Raw genomic sequence first — 23,224 nt, 5'->3', positions numbered from 1 at the left:
AAATTATTTTAAACAAGGATGTTCTTTGAATACTTATACAATATTTTAACGAGCGTCCCTCCACGATCACAAGCCTAAGACCTTATCAAGCAGTCATTATAATAAATTAATTGATTTAGCACTCCCATTTCCTAAAGCATTTTTAACCTGCCTCACAATATCGCTCATTACATTCTCTAATTTGAAAATTACAAAGTACAAGTCATATATAATGTTTCAATACCTTGTATCTAATATGATGTTACAATTATAATAATTAATATTTTATTAATCGAAGAAGTTTGGAAAGAAAATTATAAGGCAAGAAAATAATCGTTGACAATCTTAATGGACATAATATCCTCCAATAATATCGGTTTAAGTGGAAAATCATCAATCAAAAAATTTCTAGAAAATTCTTTAAACAAAACTTCTACTTTTTAATATAGCAATAGACCAAATTAATAGTACTGATATCTCAATCTGCTTCCCAAATCCAGCAAATATTTTAAATTGGGAAGCATCTACGTAATTGTATGATATCATTAGATGATAATTGTCTATAATTTTAAATATATCTTTCAAAAAATTTTCACCCTTAAATGGAAATTTTAAAAAATTAACTGAAATTAATATTGCATCTGATTAATAATCAAATAGAGAACTTCCAAATACCGAGAAATATTAATACAGAAGCCATAAGCGAAAATCATTTTTGAAAATATTATTTTTAATATCGTCAATAAATCTATTTCTAAAACTAAATCAAAGACTACTAAAAGTCACGGTGGAATTTAGACTGTAAAGCCACAAAAAGTATAAATGTTTTTAATACATACAAACATTATAAAATTGATGTAAATAAAGTAAGTTAAAAAAAAAATATAGAGCAGTTGCCAAAAAAATTATTAAAAATTATTATAGAAAAAGAAACGCATGGATATATTATATATTTGAATTAACAAAGGATGCATCAAACGAAAAATTATAAAATAAGCTCAAGAAAATAAAAACGTAAAATATACAGAAATATCATTCATTTGCAAAACAATTTGCAAACGTTTATATCTAATCCTATTGTAATAGCATATCTATTTACACTAATTTTTGCCAAAAATTCTAATAACAATAATTTTAACACAGATTTTTTGATAGTAAAATGAAATATTGGAAAGAAATCTTTACTCATCTCTCTAAAATAAAATATTGAAAAAAAATCTTTAATCATCTCTCTATAATCATCAAACACTGCGATTTAATTAATTGACAAATTTCAATTTTCTGAACTTTTGTCTGTTCTTAAAGCGTGTTTTTAAATAATCAGATAGGATCACCCTAATATTTTTTTCCAGCAATTACCTATCAATGCTCTTAAAATTCTCTTCGATATCTACAACGCCATATGAACAATGTTTTTCTTGATAGATGACCTGAGGTCATAGCGATTCCTATTTTGAAATTTCAAAAAATAAAAATTCTGTTGTATTTTGTAGCTGTTGAAGCCTATTTTTCTTATTTGTACTTTTAAATTTTTAGAAAGAAATTTTTAAAAAATTAATAAAAGATTAAAATAATTTTTGGAGAGAAATAATTTTTTTCAAGCACATCAACAAAGTGGATTTTGTCAAAACTGTTTAATTATGTAATTTGGTCATATATTTGGAAACTAATATTCGTGAAGCATTTATCAATAAAGAATTTTTAATTGCTACCAGCTTATAATATTGAAAAAGCGTACGACATGATATAGAGAAATAGAATTATTCGGATTTTAATGGAATTATACATTAGGGATAAATTTCATTTGAAATTTTCTTGAAAATCGATCCATCCAACTGAAAGTTAATGGTTATTTCTTTAAAAAATCTCCTACAAGGGGAGTTCGTTCTTACTATCATATTATTTTTTATTGCAATTAATATTTCATATGTTGCCAAGGCACCAATCAAAATTACAGTTTATGCATATAGTTTATTGCCTTAACAAAATTTTCTGAACAAAATGGTTTTAAATTTTCAAAAATTAAATTTTACTCTTTTATGCAAAATAAACAAACAATATAGAAAATTTGCAGTTTTTCTAGGAAATCTTGCAACTTAGTTACAGATAAGTTAAAACTTCTAGGATTCACTTTTGACAAAAGGCTTACATGGACATAGATAATTATCATAAAAGATTCAATATCTTTAAATTTTTAGCATCTAAACAAATTTCTTCATACAAAAGAAAAAATTTATCTAGTTTTGGTACTTACAAAAGTATTTCAATTTAATTATATTATATTAGTGATTCAATTATACAGAGTATCTCATTTAAGTGTGATTCCCAAATATCTTTTTTTAATTATGAGGACACAAAAAATATTTTATACATAAATTGAATAATATTAAATTATCAATATTCTACAGCTGTTGGTTTTCTTTCAAAGATTTTTTTTTTAAGATTTCAAGGTTATTGATGTTTTGTCAAATAACTACATTTTTTTCTGTTGCATTGTTCATAAAAAATACTTTCAGGATATTGGCCACTCACAATTAAAAAAGATATTTGGGATTTACATTTAAATGAAATACCCTGTATAAGCTTCTACCAATGATACGCTGCTTCTTCCACGACTGCTAAAACTATTCAGTCTCGTTCATAACTCAGGAACATGTGTAACACAGGAATAACAGAAGTATTTCATACTAGACCTATAAACGCTATCTATAAATGCTAATTTAATTCCACTAACTGACCGAAGGAAAGACTTAATTTTTAAATATGCAATCTTTGTTAAGATTTTCTCAAACCATCCTGTTTAACACAATATTCTTTTTGATAAATATAAACATACTTTCAAGAAATAGAAGAAATAAAAGAATCCCTAGATTTCTTCTACTTTCAATTTTACATATTATTATTCACTTGCGTTCTTATATCTTTAAATTTGTATCATAAATGCATAAAAATCTGCAATATATTCATTTATATTCACTGTTATCTTCTATTCAATGTATGAACACCCAAAAAGATCGATAAATTCTTGTAAGTCTGTTATTTGTATATTTTTGTTAAAGAAACATCTAAACGTAATTACAAAAACAAACTTATCATACTAAATGCTCTTCAAAATACAAATTATAGATTGTAAAGAATAAGACTTATCTTGAACTTGTGGAAATTATCATGAAGATAATGAATGAATAATAAATTATAAAAATGAAAAGAAATGCTTTTGCGAGAAATTTGTGGATTTTTATGGAAATTACATGAATTTCAGGGTAAAAGAAGCATGATAAAAGTTAATTTTTTGTGTGATACGAGCAATATTCATTCACCGAATGATCCTGTTATACATTAAAATTTTGAAGTATTAACGCATGATTAAAATATTGTATTAATGTAATAAATTAAATACTCTTTATAAAATCGTAAAAACTCAGTCTTTTTATATACTTTTACAAAATACAACATGCACACGCTGCATTAAGTCCGAGAACGAAGATAATTTATGATATAGATAAGGTTCGTAGCTGTTTTTGAGAATTTAAAAATTCTTTAGATTTTTTTATATCATAAATCTCGAAATTTCTACGCAATTGTCACCAATATTTGCGCCGAAATCTAGACATTAGGAAAAAATAGAAATTCTCTTCGTGGATTCGCCGAAGCACGGGAAAGTTTTCGGTGGAATTTCCTGAAGAGAGAGGAGGGTAAGTCGTCCTTAGAAATACGAAAACAGAATCAAAACTCATAACTTCTTGAAAAAAAAAATCATTATAATATGAGGAATACGATATGCACTATTGAAGTTTACATTGTAAACCGGTAGTAGTAGATTTAACATACTGACTATATGCTTAATTTGTTGCATAGATACATACAAGGAAATTTCATAGATATAAAATTCGTTTATAAACTTTTCTTGACTTACAATTAGAATATTAAAAATCTATTTCTGACGTGTTTCATTGAAATTCAGAAATTTGGCAAGAATGTAGCAAAACACAACGGTAAGTAATAATGCACAAATTTTAATTTTATTAACTTTACATTGACTTTACAAATTTTTTTAATTTTATTAACTTTACATTGATTTTTTTTTAAGTTTCAAAATCACAATGAATCAATTACAAAAACCGAATAAAAAATATATCCTACTTTGAAATACAACAAAAGAATAAATAAGTATATAAAATTTCTCAAATTATATGTAATAAATATAATTTGAACGCAAAATCATAATTATGATTTCAAACATGATAAAACTTTGATAAAAACATAAGGAAGTATATTACTGAAAAATCCTTATTTCCTGTTTAATCCCTTAATTACATTTAAAACATTTTTCTTTCTTAAAATTACAAGATTTACGGAGGAAAAGAGCATAAAATCTAATTAAAATTAAATCTAAAATAGAATTAAATTATTTTTTCAAAAAACCATTGAAATCATTTTGTGCCAGTTACGTCAATTATATGAAAGTCACGCAATGCAAATCAATTTCCTTTGTTGGTTAAGAAATGATGTACAATAATTTGTTTTCAATTTCATGTCGATTGTAGAAAAATATATATGTGCAATGGTACAATTAGTGACAAGTATTCATTCAAATAACACAAATAGAAATTGCAAGTAAAAACTCTGTTAGAAGAATCGAAAGAAGATGATTGCATTACAAGTAATGATATTTATAATACAATGGAAATTATAATGGGACTATGACGTGCGACGTTTACAAAGATCTTTTGTATCATTTATTTCGACTATCAATGAATTATAATTTTCTAATAAAGAATTTGGTAGAATAATCACATTGATCATAGGTAAGACAATTACAACTCTATAAATAACATAAATTTTAAAATTTATTAAGTAAAATAGATGTAAAATATTATAAAATATTGTAAAATAATAACATTCATTATTTAATCAAAATATTATTAATTTTAATAATAAATAATAGAATTTAGTGTACATGAAAATGTTCCTTTATTTTTGTCGTTAAATTTTAGATTTAAGAATATTTTTAACAATAATAAGTTGAGCTCAATAGAAATTCTTTGGAAATGCTTGGAATAAAAATCTGTATTTCTAATAATCATGTATCATACCATATCATAATATGAAATAGTATAAATTCATACATTTTTGTTTTAAATACTTCAAATTTGGACAAATGAAAAAACTTATACATTTTAATATTTGATAATTATCTAGAAAAAAAATTTCTAATTTCAATGAATCTGAAATATATTGTTAAAATCATTATTTTGAACAATTGTTACCGCCATTCAGTCTTAGTTTTTGAAATATACGCAAAAATCTTCGACAAAGTTTCTAAAAATATGTCCAATTTACAACTTTTATTAGAAGAATTTTTAATGATTCAAAAGTTAAATTGCAAAATTTTGCAAAAAGATTTGAAAATTATTTGAAATAGGCTGAAACCCCATTGGTTTAAATTGCCAGCTTCCGTATGATAGTTGCCCGATTGATAGTTGCCATATAGATGCACTTTACACTCATTTTAAAAAACTGATGTATAGAATGCGTTTGAAAGTCAAGTTTGTTTTTTTAAATGACATGTATTTTTTAATATACTAATACATTCAACGCGTTAATCTCTATAAAAAAGGATTAAATCATTTCTGTCGAAAAACTATTAGTTCAGAAGAAAATAGATTTAATTAAAATATTGCAATATGATACTTGTTCAAAGTCGAATTTCTTTGCTCAGCGTTTTGACACATTATTTCTCAGATTATCTTTTATTTTAAAACGTTTAACAATAATTCTCTCTTCATTTGCTATTACGTTTGCATTGTGTTTTCATTTTCAGGTCTTATTCAGTTATTGAAAGAAGTGATATTGTAATCGTATTGTAATGACCAAAGAAGCATTGGACCAACTCTCGGTGAATTAGACTTATAGGTGGATCAATTCATTGGCCAGCCCATTTAGATTTGAATTCATTGGATTTTTTTTTCTGTAACTCTAAAAAAATAGTCTACTTTTATATACTAACGACCGTTGAAGACAGACGTTAACGAATTATCGAAGAATCTGCAAGAAATGTTACTGCAGTGATGTTAAGATATGAAACATTCTTTAAGAATTAAATTACAAAAATGTTTAGATGTCAATGATCTTCATTTTAAGCATATTTTGTAACAACTATTATGTAATAGTGAAATAAATATTTAATTTATTCTTATCACAATAAATAATTAATGAACGTTATACAATCTCCTATTATTAATTTATAAATATTATAGATAAATTTAATACCCTACGAGCACTCTAAATTATTTTAATTAAAATATTTCTTATAGAAAATACTCTATTCTCTATAAAGAGAATAATAAAAATAATAATGACAAATTGAATCAAGTAATATATTAAAAAATATACAATTTTATTTAAAAAAACAAACTTCAAATCAATTAATGCTAATCTCGAAACCATTCATTTTTGTCTAATATATTCTTTGATCGGTTCAAAAATATTTTAACTTCTAGTCTTAGACACCTTACCCAATTGCATGTCATGTACTATATATTATATATAATACTTAAATTTGTATATTTAAATATATGTGATTCGGTACTGACTTTTTCCAACTCACATTCCAATGCAGTGTTAGTTTTAAATAAATAAATGCTTATTGCTATCATTTATTAATAATTCACAAAAATAAATGAATTTATTTTTAATGAATAGAAAAAGACTCAAGAAAGAAAATGTGTCATACTCAAAGATATACACTCGACTATCCTATTAAAAATTCAAGAATTACTGAAATCGGTAACATTTGTCCCTTAAAAAATATAAAACATATTTTTATAAATATAAATATTTTTATAAATATATTTCAGTAACCAAGTGGCGGTAACATAGGGAAAACTTGTTCAGAATAATGATCCTGGCATAAGGCGAAAATTGATCCATGATGTTTACACAAGGCGAAAAACAAATTCGCTTCCAGAAATGAATTGCGCATTCGAATAATGACAGTAGATACGTTGAAGGCAAAATGAGAGACATTTCCGTAATAATTTCTGTAATAATTTCGTGAGATTTTAACGTTCCTCATCGCCAAAACTACGATAGTAACTAGTACAATCGTAAAATCGATACAGATACAGTGAAATTTCTCAAATATATACACTGAAAGAGAAAAACAATACAAGGAAATCGATTAGAGGGAGAAGATAGCCGATGAATAAAAACAAGAAAAATAAAATGAAATAGAGAAAATAATACAACCAGAAATTCATTAAAAGACACTGAGAAAAATTGTGTCACCGCAACAGGAAATTAACGAGAAACGATAAGAACAACTGTTCGATGCCGGTCTCATAGTGGATGATAAAAAATAAGAGAAAGAAAAAGAATATAAACGTTCGCGCGATCAATAGACTGCGACACCACGTTCTAGAATGACGTGTTTCATTTTCGTAATGAATTATTTAAAGGATTACGGTACTTTGTAACGGTACTTTGAAAAAAAAAGAAGATACAGCGGAACTCAAAGAGAAAAAATATAAAACTGCAAAATGCTGAATAATACATGAGAACTGAGAGTATTCTGATACTTACGCAGATGACGGGGACATGAATGGATCAAAGATAGATTTTTACGATATAAGTATGAGGACAAACAGAAATAAAATGGTTGTCAAGAATAAGTAGTAAAATACTGTTTGTAACGGCTGGCCGTTCCTTTTAGCCAAATTTTATGACAACATTTATTCACAATGTTCATCTCGCAAAATACAACATTACCAAGAATAAAAATACATCACAGGATATACAAACATATAGTGACAGCGTTAGCATTTTTATGATTTTCAAATGTACATGAAAGTTTACGTGAAGTTTGTGTTAATGTACATACATGTGTATATATTTTCTTTTTTCTCTTTCTATTTTGTTTGCTACGTCGTAAAAATAATTGATATATGTGGATAATTATAATATGCTTAAGAATATCTCAAAGGACAATAATTGAACTAGATTTAAGGTCAAAGATTTAAAGTAATGCAGCTTTCATAAAAAAAATATAGATTTTAATCATTTAACACAAGTTGCTATGACATATATTAATTCGACATAGATTAATTTTAATTTGCGAGATAAAGTATCTATATATTTTATACCATTTTGTTATTTGCTTTTTATTGTAAGATTCAATTATTTTCAGGGTCTATGGATCAATAAAGTCATGATTAAAATAATTATGACTTCTATTTTCTTTCATCGTAATAAGACAATAATTATATATTATTTTCCTTACAAACAAATAAAAATCACTTATATATATAGAGTGTACCATCTATCTTTATCACCTCAAATATCTTAATTATTTTTGGAGCAAAAAATACGGAAAGAATCATGTTATGGTAGCAACAATTTTCTTGAAATATACGAATTTTGGAAATTTCAAAACTCACCTTCAGTTTTTGAAATGGAACGATATATTTTTTGATTCATTAATCGAAACAGTTTGACATTCTTCAAAAAAAATTAATAATATTAACCTACACATATCAAAAAAATATTAGTTATAGTAAACAATATTTTAATCTTAATATTGTTTAAACTTAAATATTTTAATCTTAATATTGTTTAAACTTAAATATTTTAATCTTAATATTGTGTAAAATTCATCGTATGGAAGATGAAGAAAGACAGGGACAGTATTTTTGTGCTTATACTGTCTTCCGTGCATAAATTTTATAAAATCAAAGCAAATTAAAATAAAAAGAAAGTATATAGGATGCTCCCGAAATCATGGTGTAACTGGCTAGAATGTGAAATGTAAAAATAAATCGAGAGAAAGAATAAAATTTTTCTATATGTCCTGTTTTCAAGAAAATTGAGTTTAAAAATTTATTAAGTATATTTGAATCTAGCTAATTCTAAACGTGAAGATTATTGAACGGTACATCATTGAATTCGTCTTCATATCCGCTTTTACATAATATAAAAAAAATATAGCATTCTATTTAAATTAAAGGTTATCTCAAAAAACCATATGACTAGAAAAAAATTTTTATGTACTATTATATTGCGTACAGAAAACAGTACAATTTTATCCTTTTCATTTTTCCGTAGCATTTACTGTTTACGAGAAAAAACGTTAGATACCCAGTAAATCTATAATCATCCTGTGTACCCCTATATATCATACAACTTTTATTTGAAATATTTCTTCGTATAAATCGGACATGCACATATATTCATTGATGAAAACCATCAGTGTTTACGAACAACAATACGTTTATATGCAGAGATATTATATTTACATGTTCAAAATTATGCATAAAATTATGTTTATATTCCTCAACTGTATTTATCTTTCGTATCTTCAATATTGTAAAAAATATTTCTATTATCCTTTCCAAAATATCAAGATATTTAATGCAAGATATTCATAATATCTTTTGATGCTCGAAAATAAGTAGTCTAAAATAATGGTTAACATGGTGGATTATTATTGTTGTGAATCAAATTTATTTTTTCAATCATATCGAAAAAAATACACAGTACGATTTAAAAAAATTACCGGTGATCAAACCTTGTAAAAAAATTTCTTTCCACTGTTGAAGTTTCTGAAATAATGCAAATTTTGTTTTGAAAAATTGTTTTATATAAAAAAAGATAAGATAGATATTTTATATGATCCCATTTATAATATTATAAAGTATTAAATATATTGTAAATTATTTATCAAATATACAATATATTACGTCAGCGTTATTTATCAAATATACAATATAATCGCGTCATTATTTTATTTTTATGTTTATGATCAAATATATATAAATTTTATGTTATATTTTATTTCATTAAAAATTCATTATTATAAGATAAATTGAAAATGAAGATAATAATATAACAGAATAACATATTTTTGAATATACTAATAATGAATTGTTTGGAAAAAGGCAAATAAAAAATTGTTTAATAAGTATGTATGCGTTTGACTCGTAATACTTTCATGACGCACACAATAACAACAGCATTGAACAAATATACACGTACAAAAATTATTAAAATTGAAATTATTAAAATTTATTATTGAAATTATTAAAATTCAAATTTAATGTAAAGATATAATTTTTAACACATCTCGTTAATAAGATATAAACAAAATTATGTAAAAACAAAGCATTTACATACTATTATAATTAATTAATTGTTAATAAGAAAGTGTTGTAATATAAGCTGTTCGGGAGAAGTCCCCATCCTACAATGCCTACGGTCTGGGCCCTCAGAACTATCCGCAAGGAATCGGCGGACAAGTTAAGGGAATTAGTCGACAATTTCAACAACCATATTCGATACTTGAAATCGCTAGACGAACCAATGGACAAGTGGAACACCCTGCTGATTCTCATCGTGGTCGGAAAGTTAGACACACGGACCAAAGAAGAGTGGGAAAGACACGTTTCCGAATCAGGCCGTAGGACTCTTTCCGATCTGCTAACCTTCCTGGAGCAACGGTACAAGTTCCTCACCAAAACCGGTAGACAGAGCCAAATCACCCCAGTGATTTCCAGTACATTCGTCGCACAACGGCAGCACAAGTCCGCCGCTGCGCTACACGTAAATGAAGATAAGGCCTACTTTGCTCTGCCGCCTATTGCCACGGGGCAAGAGCTTCAAGAAGTTGACGATAGATCGTCGTATCGAAAGGGTGAAGGAGCTACGTGCGTGCTTCAATTGCTTTCGATCAAGACATGGTGCCAAGACCTGCGCGCGCGGTGCCTGTCAGGTGTGCCAGACAAATCACCACACCCTGCTGCATTCGGGAGCGACCACGGGATTGGCGACGAACGGAACAGCAAGAAACAAAGCCGATCGAGAGCTCGAACACGGCCCAGAGCCAACGTTCACGGCCGCAAGCGCGACTCCACCTGAATACGTGCTGCTATCTACCGCAATAGTCCGAATCACCGATGGACACGGTAAAATCCACAAAGGCAGGGCTCTCCTCGATCAGGGCTCCCAAGTGAACATCATAAAGGAGGGATTCGCGAGGCGCCTCGGGCTGAAATGGGACGCGACGCGGGCGGTAATCTCGGGAATAAGCGCAACAGGATCAAAGGATCGTATCAAAGGGCAAGGTGCAAGTGAATATAGCCTCGTGCTGCAGCGCCTACCAATGTAACTTGCCGTGCCTTGTCATGCTTAAATTGACCGCCGAAATCCCAAACTTCAAGCTCGCCTACAACGCTCTTCCCATTCTATCGCATCTAGTCCTCACCGACCCGCAATACTACGTCTCACGTGACGTTGATCTAATCATCGGCAACGGCTACCTTTGCGATTTGATGTGTGTGAGCGGCTGGACGCGAAATTGCCTGTACTATCGAAGACACGATGGGGTACTTGAAGCAACGGACACACGCCTGCAATATTGTGACGAACGAACATTTCGACCATCAATTGACGCGATTCTGGGACATTGAAGCGGTCCCGGTCAACGGTGAGTTGATTAATCATCCTTGCGAGGAACTCTTCGCACAGACGACTTCACGGAATACTTCTGACCGATACAGCGTCGCCATCCCGTTTAACTTTCAGGGCTTGGCGACTCCAGATTCACGGCTGAAAGACGATTTTTCAATTTAGAAAAGAAACTGCTACGATCGTCCAATCTGCGTGACGAAGATATCGGATTCATGCGCGAATATGAAGACCTAGGGTACATGAAGATATCAAACGACACCGGTCGGAGGACCTCTTACTACTTGCCACATCATGCCGTGGTGAAAGAAAGCAACACTACAACTAAGGTTCACGTCGTCTTCGATGGGTCTGCCAAATCGACTAGTGGCATCTCTATCAACTGGTCGGCCCGGTGTGCAAGGATATTTATTTCGACAACGGCACTAGCTTCGTCAGTGCGCGGAACGAAATGCAAAAAATAAAAGAGTTTCTCAAGGCAAACCACCAGGTAATTTCCGAACATGCGGTCATAGAAGGTGTCGATTGGTACTTCATCCCACCGTATGCTCCTCACTTCGGAGGGTTATGGGAACACTCCGTCAGATCCGCAAAGCAACATTTACTGCGGAGAAAGCACGGTTAACGTTCGACAAATTCTTCGCCGTTCTGACGCAAGTTGAATCATGCATGAATTCACGACCACTGCATCCAACATCAGCCGATCCTGCCGATTTAAATCCTTTGACTCCTGGGTATTTCCTGATCGGACGCCCGCTCACCGCTCTCCCATATCCTGACGTCACCGACGTCAAAACTAATCGCTTGAGTCGTTTTCAATTTCAAACCATGCAGCAGCATTTCTGAAAGCGATGGCAGATTATTTCCATCAACTGTAGCAGCGGCACAAATGAAGGTCATCCACTTCGAAGCACTTTGGCGTAGGCACCATGGTGGTGCTAAAGGAAGAAAATTTGCCGCCACGGATTTGCCTGCGATGGAAACTCGGCTGAATCATGGCTTTACACCCAGGGAAGGATGGGATCGCCAGAGTCTTATCCATCAGGACAGCCGACAGAATGGTGAAACATCCAACTACAAAGGTGTGCATCCTACCGATGGACGAAAGAGAAGGATCCGCAGGGAAATAATAGATTCTTAACGCGTGTAAAACGCGTGCACGTTAAAGTTACATTCTTATGTAAGCCGCGCAACTCGCCCATGCTTCAGCTACTTATAGTATAATCTGTCTATGGTATAATCTGTTCTTGCATCTAGTTTCGAACGCGAGGCGTTCAAGGTGGGCGGTATGTTCGGGAGAGTTTCCATCCTACAATGCCCAAGGTCTGGGTGCAGGCACGCTGGAGATAGTTTGGGTTTTGAATAACCTAAGCCTCTATCGCCTATATCGCCATAAACTCATGGCCTTCAGACTGAACTTGTCTACAGCAGACAAGGCCTTTGACTGTGGACTGAAGTATGGAATCAGCTTTCCTGAACATGTGTGAAACACTGGAGGCAAGGCCATCCGCCCTTTGTGCCCCACCTTGGAGCCGCGATTTTTCGAAGCCAATGGAAAGGGAACCGAGAGAGAGCTTCCTTGCTTTTCTTCGGCTTGCTAATTAGAATTAGTCCGACGTCCAAACTACACAGGTCATTTCTCGCGATACTAAAATTACCATCGAGGGAAAAATCCCTGATATCGCAAGCGCGCGACAAACACAGTCCACAACGTATAGCAGCCATAGATACCGCTTGACACGCGCGCGAATATAAGTTATATTGTGATTATTTACTATCCATCAGAATTCATTATCCGATAAAGATAACATAGGCAATAAATTCCTTAAAAAAAAAAAATATAGAATAAAATTATACAATGACAACTTAGCAGTGCTATCCCAATCATTTTCATAACAACTGCTAAGCAATAAAAATCTCTACGATTTTAAATATAAAATAATATTTACAATTTAAAAATGTATGTGTTTATGTGAAATTTATTGAAATGATGAAAATGGCGAATACCGGCCACAATATTATCTCTATTTTAAAATAATTTTTTTACATTTTTTCGGTTTGTGAAAAAGAAATAATGATGTAAATGCTATAATAATTAAGAAACATTATATGTTGATTACATTTCTGAATTTTTAAATGATTTCAGCACAAGAATACTTACAATTTTTTACATAATGGCAAACATTTTTCCAATTTCTATTGATAATAATTAAAAATAAAATTCATTATATATTTTTATAGTAAATTCAACCCAAATCTAATTCTAACTTCTAATCCAAAACTAACTCAAACATAAATGAATGTAAAAAATATTTTTAAGCACAACTTGAACAAATTAAAACAGTGGCGGTAACATGCATAAACAAAAATTGTTTACAATGATTACATTAACAATATAAGTTCTTATTTAAGTAATATAAATAATTACCAAGATTTTACATACTGTATGTACACTTATAAGTGTATCATATATTGATGATATTTGATAAGAATTGGGAAAAAATTGGATGAAATGAATTCTATCTTAATATTTTTATCTTTAATTATACATATATTATAAAAAGACAAGATTTGTTTCAAATCTCGTAACTCGTTTAAAATTCATTTTATATTTTAATTTTAACTAAAATTTCACTAAAAACTAACTTTTAAATCTATGTTATTGAATTTACATTCGGACAAATTCATGGAACGATTTAATTGTAAGATAATATTTTATATTAATTATGACGAATGTTTTATACATAATAACATATTAACAAATTCATTATTCTGTTAATTATTCGCAACATAAAAGAAAATATTATTAAATGCAAAGAATCTGGTAGCAAAATGTATTTCCTTTTACAGAAATATTTGAAAACATCACTAAAATATGTCTCTAAATGTTCTCCAAATATTAAATATAATATCATGTAATTATAAAATCAAAAACTGGAGATTCAAGATCAAAATGGTTTTGCAAATTGAACAGACAAATCAATCGCTAGATTCAATTTATTCCATGCCATATTAACAATATTTTTAACTTGTTTAATATTTCTATCAGAATTCTTCTACAAATCTATTTTCATACTATCCTCTGAATCTATAAAATATGCTTCAAAAATGTTAGCTAATGTAACATTCATAAACTTCATTCCCTTGTTTTTCATGATTCATAAAAATTAAACAATATTAAAAAATGTAAGTGAAACGTCAGAAAAAAATATATAGTGTATATTTCACTGATGCTAATTGAAACTATGAAGTCCAACGAGGAGTTATTTATATTATTAGAAATAATATAAATACATTAAAAAAAAATGGGCACATAATCGAGAATATTTCGTAACAAATTAAACTGAGAAAATTTTAAAAAGAAATTTTTAATTTAAGAATGTGTTTTAAATTACATGAAACTGCACTACAATTAGCAGAATGCAGACAAGAGAGTTTTTTTAGATAAAGGAGAAAATCAGCTCAATACTTTTTATATTGATTACAGTTTACATGGAAAAATTATAAAGTATGCATATTTTAGTCGTAGTTCTAAGTTTGTTTGTCTCTATCTGAGTAAAATGACAAATAGTGTCAAGGTAACAAGTAGATTTAAAACAGTACTTCAAACATTTTTGAGAAATAATGTAATAAAAAAAAAATCCAATAGGCATCTCAAGAATAACAGCTAAATCAAACAATAATACCACTACTAACAGTCATCTGTGCCAATGCCAGAAGAATAGTTCAAACGTATAGAAGTACAAATATACATTAATGATTCTCCATTAAGGAGCACAAATATTTCACTCTTCTATTAACACAAATGAGCGATTAAAAAATGATATCCGATTTAAAAAAAATTATAATAGAGTAGACTAAAAATTTTAACAAACATTAAACTATAGATTTAAGTCAAAAACTAATTTTTAAGAATTTAAGAAATATATTTATAATATTATATTATATTTGGGAAATACTACGATAAGAAAAACAGAAGTTGCATTTTAATCTAGTTATGATAAAACGCAACCAAAATGCATCGCGCAGCAGAAATATTATGACCCATGTCAGAAACATTATAGCCAATATAAAAAATGTGCTACAAAACTGCTACTAGAAAAAATTAAAACAAAGAAAGACCACAAGAAATCTCCAGTTTTATAGATCATATGAAATCATGGAATATGTGGAAGTGTAAGTGATTTTTGACAACAGTAAAAGCGAAAGTGATAATAATATTGTAAAATTAGTTACAAAAAAATTGTAAATCGTGAGAAAATGGAATGATAACGTAATATCTAAAATGGCCAAATGTGAATATACGGAATAAATGTGTTGTTTCTGTGAATTGCATCAACTGTTAAGGTTATTAGCGACAGGGGATTATGAACTCTGATCGAAAACTAGACTTATCAATATCGAACAGTTGGGACTACGCATATAATACACATAATGTGAAATAATACATATAACACATATAATGTGAAAAATTTCAAAAATGATGGTCAGATATCTAGAATACTAGACTGCATAATTATTAGTCTCTAATTCATTTAACCACTGCGCGCGCGTGCGCGTGCGTGTGCGTATACGTGTGTATAATGCGAAAAAAAAATTAACCGGGATGGCAGAGGCATAAGGGAAATAATACCTTTTTTCATATCATGTTGCGTTATACGAATTCGTTTATTCAATAATTAATTTACCTCACGATCTTTCCTATCGATTTCAGTGATCTTGAAATAAATCGTCAAATTCATCATTCTAAACAACTTCTTTCTAAACATGTTATCGTCGCTCCATTTTAATTTCTGAGATATTCGCAATATTTTTGTTACTTTATACCGGACCTGTTACTCTATATGTTTGCGATATGTTTATGTTACAAACTGTTGTTTGTGAACAGTCACAGAGACATCTCACAATAAATAAATAAAAATAATAAGAAATTTCTATAATTGTTTACGAGGCAGATAACTTTATCGATTTGTGCATGGGACTCTTGTTTTGCAAATATTTCGGAAAAAGCCGTGCAGCGGTTATATGTACGGGAAACAGAATGTTATCCCAAATAACATATCAAAAAATTCCAACAGAATCAACCGATTCAAATTTACAATCAGAGCTCTTGTGTGTTATCAATTACCGATTAATTTAATAGAATCTAATTCTTAAATAATCTTTAAAATATTATACAATGTAATATTGAAAATTTTGCATATATGTGTATTCCAATTTCGTGGCGATTTAAAAAATTTAATTCAAATATTCATTTTAAAAATTTATTAGTTCTTTTTAAGCAGGGATATTGGTTTGGCATAAATAAATTTCTAGCAAAAATTGATCAGACACACTGCCGTAATTTAAAATAATTCATTAAAACAAGTAATTCTTATTGTAAAATCCAGGAAAGAAAGTACGTTTTTGATAATATATTTCAAAATTGGTAAAGAGGAGTACAATTCTAAGTAATTAAATGTATAATTTTCAATATTCTGTTATGAGAAAAATCCAATAATGTAAATCTGGAGATTCTATAAAGATTCCAATCCAAAGCATTCAGATTAATGATGCTCTCTAGTTTATCACAGGCATTCACAGAGGTCATTCTAGTATCATTACTGACAATTAAAGGAAAAAATTCAATGATACAGCATTAACTACAAAAAAAAAGACTCAGAACTTACTCTAATGAGCAAATGTCGACCCTATTGGACAAAATAATTAAGCCATCAGGTCTACGACTGAGCTAAAATAATTAAATTCTAAAAGTAACATCGAGATAGTAAAAACGTCTTCTTGCTAACATAAGAATTATTTATCGGTATTTCAATAACAGATTATAATTTAACAATAAATTCCAAATGAAAAAAAAAATCATTGAAATCAATAAAGTTTGTTTTAAAATATATAAACTACACATATTTTTGTGAATATTGTAAAAACTAAAGACAAGCTGGCGATGGTAACATGTATAAGGAGAAGTTGAGCAGAATAATAATCTTAATAACATATTATAAAGTAATTAAAATCAGTGAAAACGATCCTAAAATATATTTTTTAAAGTAAATTACTGTTTGTTATGGGTTAAGTATCTTTATAACAAGGCATATTTAAAATTGTATTGAATTCATCCGAACTAGACCCAGTCAGGTGGCTTTCTATTTATGCATAGTATATATGCCTTGCGATGATATCATGTTTTTTTTTTTAATGGTTAATTATGAGTGCTAGGTCTATGACTACAATCATTGTTTACATTTTTAAAGAAAAAAATAGTGTAATTAATTGTATAATTATATATACACGTACATATATAGAATAATTTTCCGTATTAAGCGAAACTAAAATAAGGAATATGACTTTAAAAAGAAGGGCAAATTTATGCGAAAGAAGAGCATATTTCTAATTTAGAAAACAATGCAACTGCAAAACGCATGTGCAATGTTATATCTGCGAAAACAATACAATCGGCAGTATGTAATCTATTTTAAATCTTTCATCCTCTTGCTCTACCACCTCTCTTAAATTTCAATTAAACAAAAGATTTAGATTGTTACAGTTGCGTGATCATACTACTTTTTTTCAATTTCGCAATAATAGTTTTTGTATATTCTTTTTATATATTCTTTAAATATCAAAGAAATGAGTTGAAATGGCCAATGTTAACGAAAAACTCGATGCTGAATACTACTGGGTAAAAAATCTGTCGATAAGTTATTAATTCCTCCAATGTTATAGTACGTACATTCAAAAAGGGAACCCTAACGCTAATCTTAGCATTAACACAAAGCGAATCAATTTTATGTACATCGGGCAAAATGTCAGTTCGAATATTAATCCTGACAAAATACAACTATGATTGTATGATAATTTAATAGAACTTTCAATAAATAAAAGATCTCAAACGGTGTTGACTAAGTTTCAATTTCCGCTTGCAGAAAATAATTCATACTTACATAAAGCAAATCTACATAAAATGTCATTCAGTTATCTTTTTCTCAAAGATCAAATAATAAATATTTTAATTTATCCAATTAGATTGTTGCATAATAAACATAGCTTCATTACAAATGGTACCGATGAACATACAGTAGAACTCCCTATAACTAATTGTTGTCATTATTGTACGAAAGTTAATCCATAATTAGAATTTCAAGTCAATTAAAAAAATTCATGTATCATGTAGAAATGACTCAAGTCTGTCAAGATTAAGATAGAAATCAATATATTTTTAATACAATTTAAACAAATAGTTTGAAAAGAACAGAATATAATAGATTGAAATTTTCTGAATAAAATAATATAAAGTAAAAGCAATTGCTAAGTGTTTTTCAATTTACTAAAGACTGACATTATTATGCAACAGGCTAATACTTTGTTCGTCTTACAATTAATTTTGCATATTTTGAGCAATAGAAGTCTCTAATAAAAACTGCATCAAAAGTACTCACACAGTGAAATGATAAATGAAGCAGATCCATCCGCCGGGATGTTCCAAGAATACGTAGAGTCTCTCCTGAAAAGTTTTGCCCTTTTTGTGATGAAACACGTATTTAGCTTTGAAGGCCTGGTCGATCGGCAAATAAATCGGATAATATGGGTCAGACACTCCAGTTTGATTCAAACTAGATGGTTCGACTTCCGTGGTATTCATATCATTGTTGATAATGTCATCTTTGCTCTTCTTTCGGCGATATTTCCTTTTCATTGGCGTAGGCACCCTCTTATGGTGTGCTTCGCCAAACCTTGGTGATCGGAAGCGCCTGAGGAAAGTGAAACGACGGCTAGGCGAAGAGGTGGTTTCTTCCATTTGTACGCCGTTATCCTCGGTGTCTTCAGTCTCGCTGCCTGGCGTTTTTAATGCCGTGTCCTCCGATTCGAGACAGTGCTCAGCGATCAGCTCGTCCTCGCTGGCTTGCAAGGCGGCGTACGCGGCCGTGTCATTTGACCGTTTTTCCATGAGCCTAGAGCATTGGTCCTTGCTTCGTGGAAGACTTTCGTTGGTCTCACCTGGACATTTCCAGGATACTGCCAACTTGTATCATACATACACAATACATACCGCTCTTCCTCGAGCGTCGCTTTCACAATCTGATTTGACACTAAGAATCTACAGCCGACGAAATCACGCGACATACACAAATAAACGTGAAGGAGCATGAACAAACAAGTGTAAATAATATTAATCTTCAACTATGCTTCGTTCAACGAGTCGATGCATCCGCTATAAGCATATGTATATGATGGTATTTACGAAACAAGGACGTAATTGTACAGTTCTTTCAGATATTGTAACACGAATACTATGAATACTTACTTATGGACTAACAAATGATTAATGTTTGACGATAAGTATCAGCTAATAGTTAGTTCAGTTTAGATATATGTATCTTGATTCGTTGAACAAATACCGATTTAGAATATTTAAATTAAAAATAAAACCAAAAAAATCATTCATTGCAGTTTTTAGCATAGCATAGAATATTCAACAAAACTACGTTCTTTAGAAAGATAGTCTAAAGATATTTTAATACAAATTATTATTATTGAATATCGATTGAACATTAAGCCGAATATCTTCAACTGCATGAAATATATACGCAAAGGAATATCAACAAACTCGATCTGTATAATACATATGTACTCGATCTGTATAATACAATATGTATATCGATTTATCTGTACATGTACAATATGAATATTGATTTATCGATATATCGAAACTCTTTTGTAATATATATACATTGTATTATGCAGATAAATATTTTACTTTTTTCATTTATGTATTTTGATATAATAATAAGCCAGAAATACCAGAAATAAAGATGAATCGAATTTTGACTGTCTATGAATTCGCTTATGCTTGCTAATTTTTGCGTATGTAAGTTCACATTTGCTCGCACTTGTTCAATTGTTCAAATGTACACGAAAATGTGAAAATAAAAATTTAACTACTAGATATTTCATTTATATTATATATAATACGAATACGAATAAATATGTATTTTTCATTAACGTACAGAGACTATAATGACTGAAATTGAATTCAAATTTAATTCTTATCCATAATACGAATATATGGAAGCGAAGCTCATATAAAGTATCAAAACACTACTTTTCAAGGCATTTTGTATATTTTGTAGCACGTTTTACATATAAAATCTTTATTAATTTAAACCCCTGTAGTATTCAACAATCTACATATAATAAAATTATTAATGCGACATTACGAGATGAATTATACCTTAAATTAAAACATATGATGGTATTAAATTCATATTAATATAGAATTAAATTAAATTTAACAAATAGTAATATAGTAGTAATATAGTAATATAACAAGCAGTAATATTGATAGGGTAATATCTACATCGCATTTGTCTATGTAGCACTTGTTTATGTAGCATCTACATATATAATTTTATATTCTGCGATAGGTACTAAAAAATTAAAGTACTTAATTTAATTTTGTCTAAAATTTTCTAGAAATTGTCTAAAATTCCCATTTTTAGAGATCAATGTTTAGGCTATTTTAGAATAAAAAAAAAAGTATTAGATATTTAAAATTTGCTTATATATCAAAATAATACAGTATAATTTTCATGAAATTATTTTTATTCTATTCTACGAATTTGTTACAAATTCCACGAAGTTAAGTTTACAAGAAATTTCGTAGAAAAATTGTTATTGATCGCCGACATTTTTTATATGCCTAAAAACTAAGAAACACGAAAGACTTATTAATATAGACGAAAAAAATAAGGATAGCTATATTATATTTTAGATCTAACATTGCTGAAATTCGCAAAAACCGATAATCAGCATCAAGATTGGAGTAAAGAAGTTTTATAGACTTATTTTAGTTATAACTTTTTCAAATATTTCATAATTTATTGCTTTTTTTCTATGTATATTTTTAATATAAGAGATGGGCATGCTTATTTTTATTATTATTAAATTTATGACTTCAGTGATTTCTCTTATAACCTCGTGACTTCGAAAAGATTAAGAATCACTGCTTTACTTTATTACTACGTCTCCCAGAATGGTATATTATTGAGTTATAAAAAATAATATTATTCTATCTCAATGTAGTTAGTGTTTTTCCTAGAATGAAATTCTAATTTCTGCAGGGGATAATAAAAAAAGCTGTTATAGATATTGACATTATTTTAATATAAATAAAAGATTTTACTATATGAAAATTGAAAGAAATCAGTTGATTAATATTTTCAATATTAATATTGAAAAATCGTAAAATTAACTTGCTAAATACGATTTTGAACAGTTAAACTTATATAGCAAGTTGAAATAATTATAATTTTATCATTTTACAAATTTCGAAACACTTTCGATACTAACAAATGCAGTAAAATAAAAATAACTTTTTTTGATTCTTTTAATTTCATAAGTTTTATCTATATTTCTCCTTCTATATATTCGGATGTGTAAAGTTTATATTGTGACTCTCATTATTTTGTGGAGACAACTCTATCATTAAGTAACAGATCGCATTTATTGACGTTCGCTTGCACTCGTTTCTGTTTGTAATGCAATTTACACTTATTTGTTAATGTTCGTTTGTCATCATCAAGTATAGATCCAATTTAAATGTCGCATTTCATATTTAAGTACGATCGAAATTGATAGGCTGCTCACTTTTAAAAACACCTTTAGTCTTACTCTCACTTTTAAAAACATCTTTAGGTAACTTACGTATTGGAAAATAATTATATTATATTATATTTAAATATGATAAAAAAAGAAATTAATAAATAAAGATCAGATTTATAATATATATTTAAGATATATTAAGATATGTTAAAGATTGATATATTATAATAATAATAATAATAATAATAATAATAATAATAATAATAATAATAAAGTAATAAAATGTTCGAATATAGTAGTTGTTATGAGTATATAACGAAGATCTTAAGACCTTTTCCTCTTTCAATATTCAATTAATATTTCAATATAGATATAATTTTAATTATAAATTTGTAAAATTTTAATGAGTCATTCAACGTAAAAATTATTATATTAAAAATACTCAAAAGCTTTATTTTGATCATAATTAGTGTAACATCTTTTTATTGCATTGAAGTTTAATTTCTTAGAGAAAAGAAGTAGAGAAGGTTTGCTTAAAAAATAGAGATGATATTCCAATCTATGTATATCAAAGCAACAACTAGTAGGAACATATCTGTGAAATTTTACACACTATTTATTAAAACATTTTACACAGATTATTTACCAAAACTAATAATTATTCACAATTTTTCATAATCTGTACTGTATTAGTATTATACTAAAAAGAATTAACATATAAATAGATCACAATCGTGTCAGCAATTTTCATTAAAGCAAAAATCTCCTGAATCAGTTTTGTATTTGATTCTTCGACCGTTTTCATAGCTCACTGCTCGCTATTCAAGAATTATTTGACCCACTACCGCTCGCGCAATTGGCTTTCAGTAAAACTCGTGGTCGATTTTACGGGACAACAAGCAACAATTCTTCAAACATAGTATACATAGTATACAGGATGTTTTGTAACTTGTGGGACCCACTTTGGGAGCTGATTGTACGCCTAAAAATAATGAAAAAAAAGTCATATAAATATATGTCCTATCTGTCTTCGTTTATGAGATATAATGAATTTTATAAACAGAACAAACTCTCTGTCCGATCTCTCTTTTCATAAACCGCAATGGTGATGAAGCTAGTTTTACCAGGGATGGTATATTCAATTTTCATAATAATCATAATTGGGATGAAGAAAACCCACATGTTA

The 23,224-nt window shown here is 28.9% G+C and overlaps 1 protein-coding gene across 1 annotated transcript in view; it reads right to left on the bottom strand.

Moving 5' to 3' along the window:
- Positions 1–5,952: 5,952 nt before the first annotated feature.
- LOC122538198 overlaps positions 5,953–23,224 on the bottom strand; it is a 30,061-nt gene continuing 12,789 nt past the window's right edge. Inside the window, exons 2-3 of the mRNA XM_043672107.1 lie at positions 18,876–19,434; positions 5,953–6,027 (exon numbers count right to left, since the gene is read on the bottom strand). Of these exons, the coding sequence (XP_043528042.1) occupies positions 5,985–6,027; positions 18,876–19,434 (602 nt within the window). The 3' untranslated portion in view covers positions 5,953–5,984. The remainder of the gene's footprint in view (positions 6,028–18,875; positions 19,435–23,224) is intronic.

Source organism: Frieseomelitta varia, unplaced genomic scaffold (genome assembly GCF_011392965.1).
Source record: "Frieseomelitta varia isolate USP_RPSP 00005682 unplaced genomic scaffold, Fvar_1.2 scaffold_1016, whole genome shotgun sequence".
Lineage (NCBI taxonomy): Eukaryota > Metazoa > Arthropoda > Insecta > Hymenoptera > Apidae > Frieseomelitta > Frieseomelitta varia.
The sequence above is the reverse complement of the archived record's forward strand: the minus strand, read 5'-3'. Positions and strand labels throughout refer to the sequence as shown.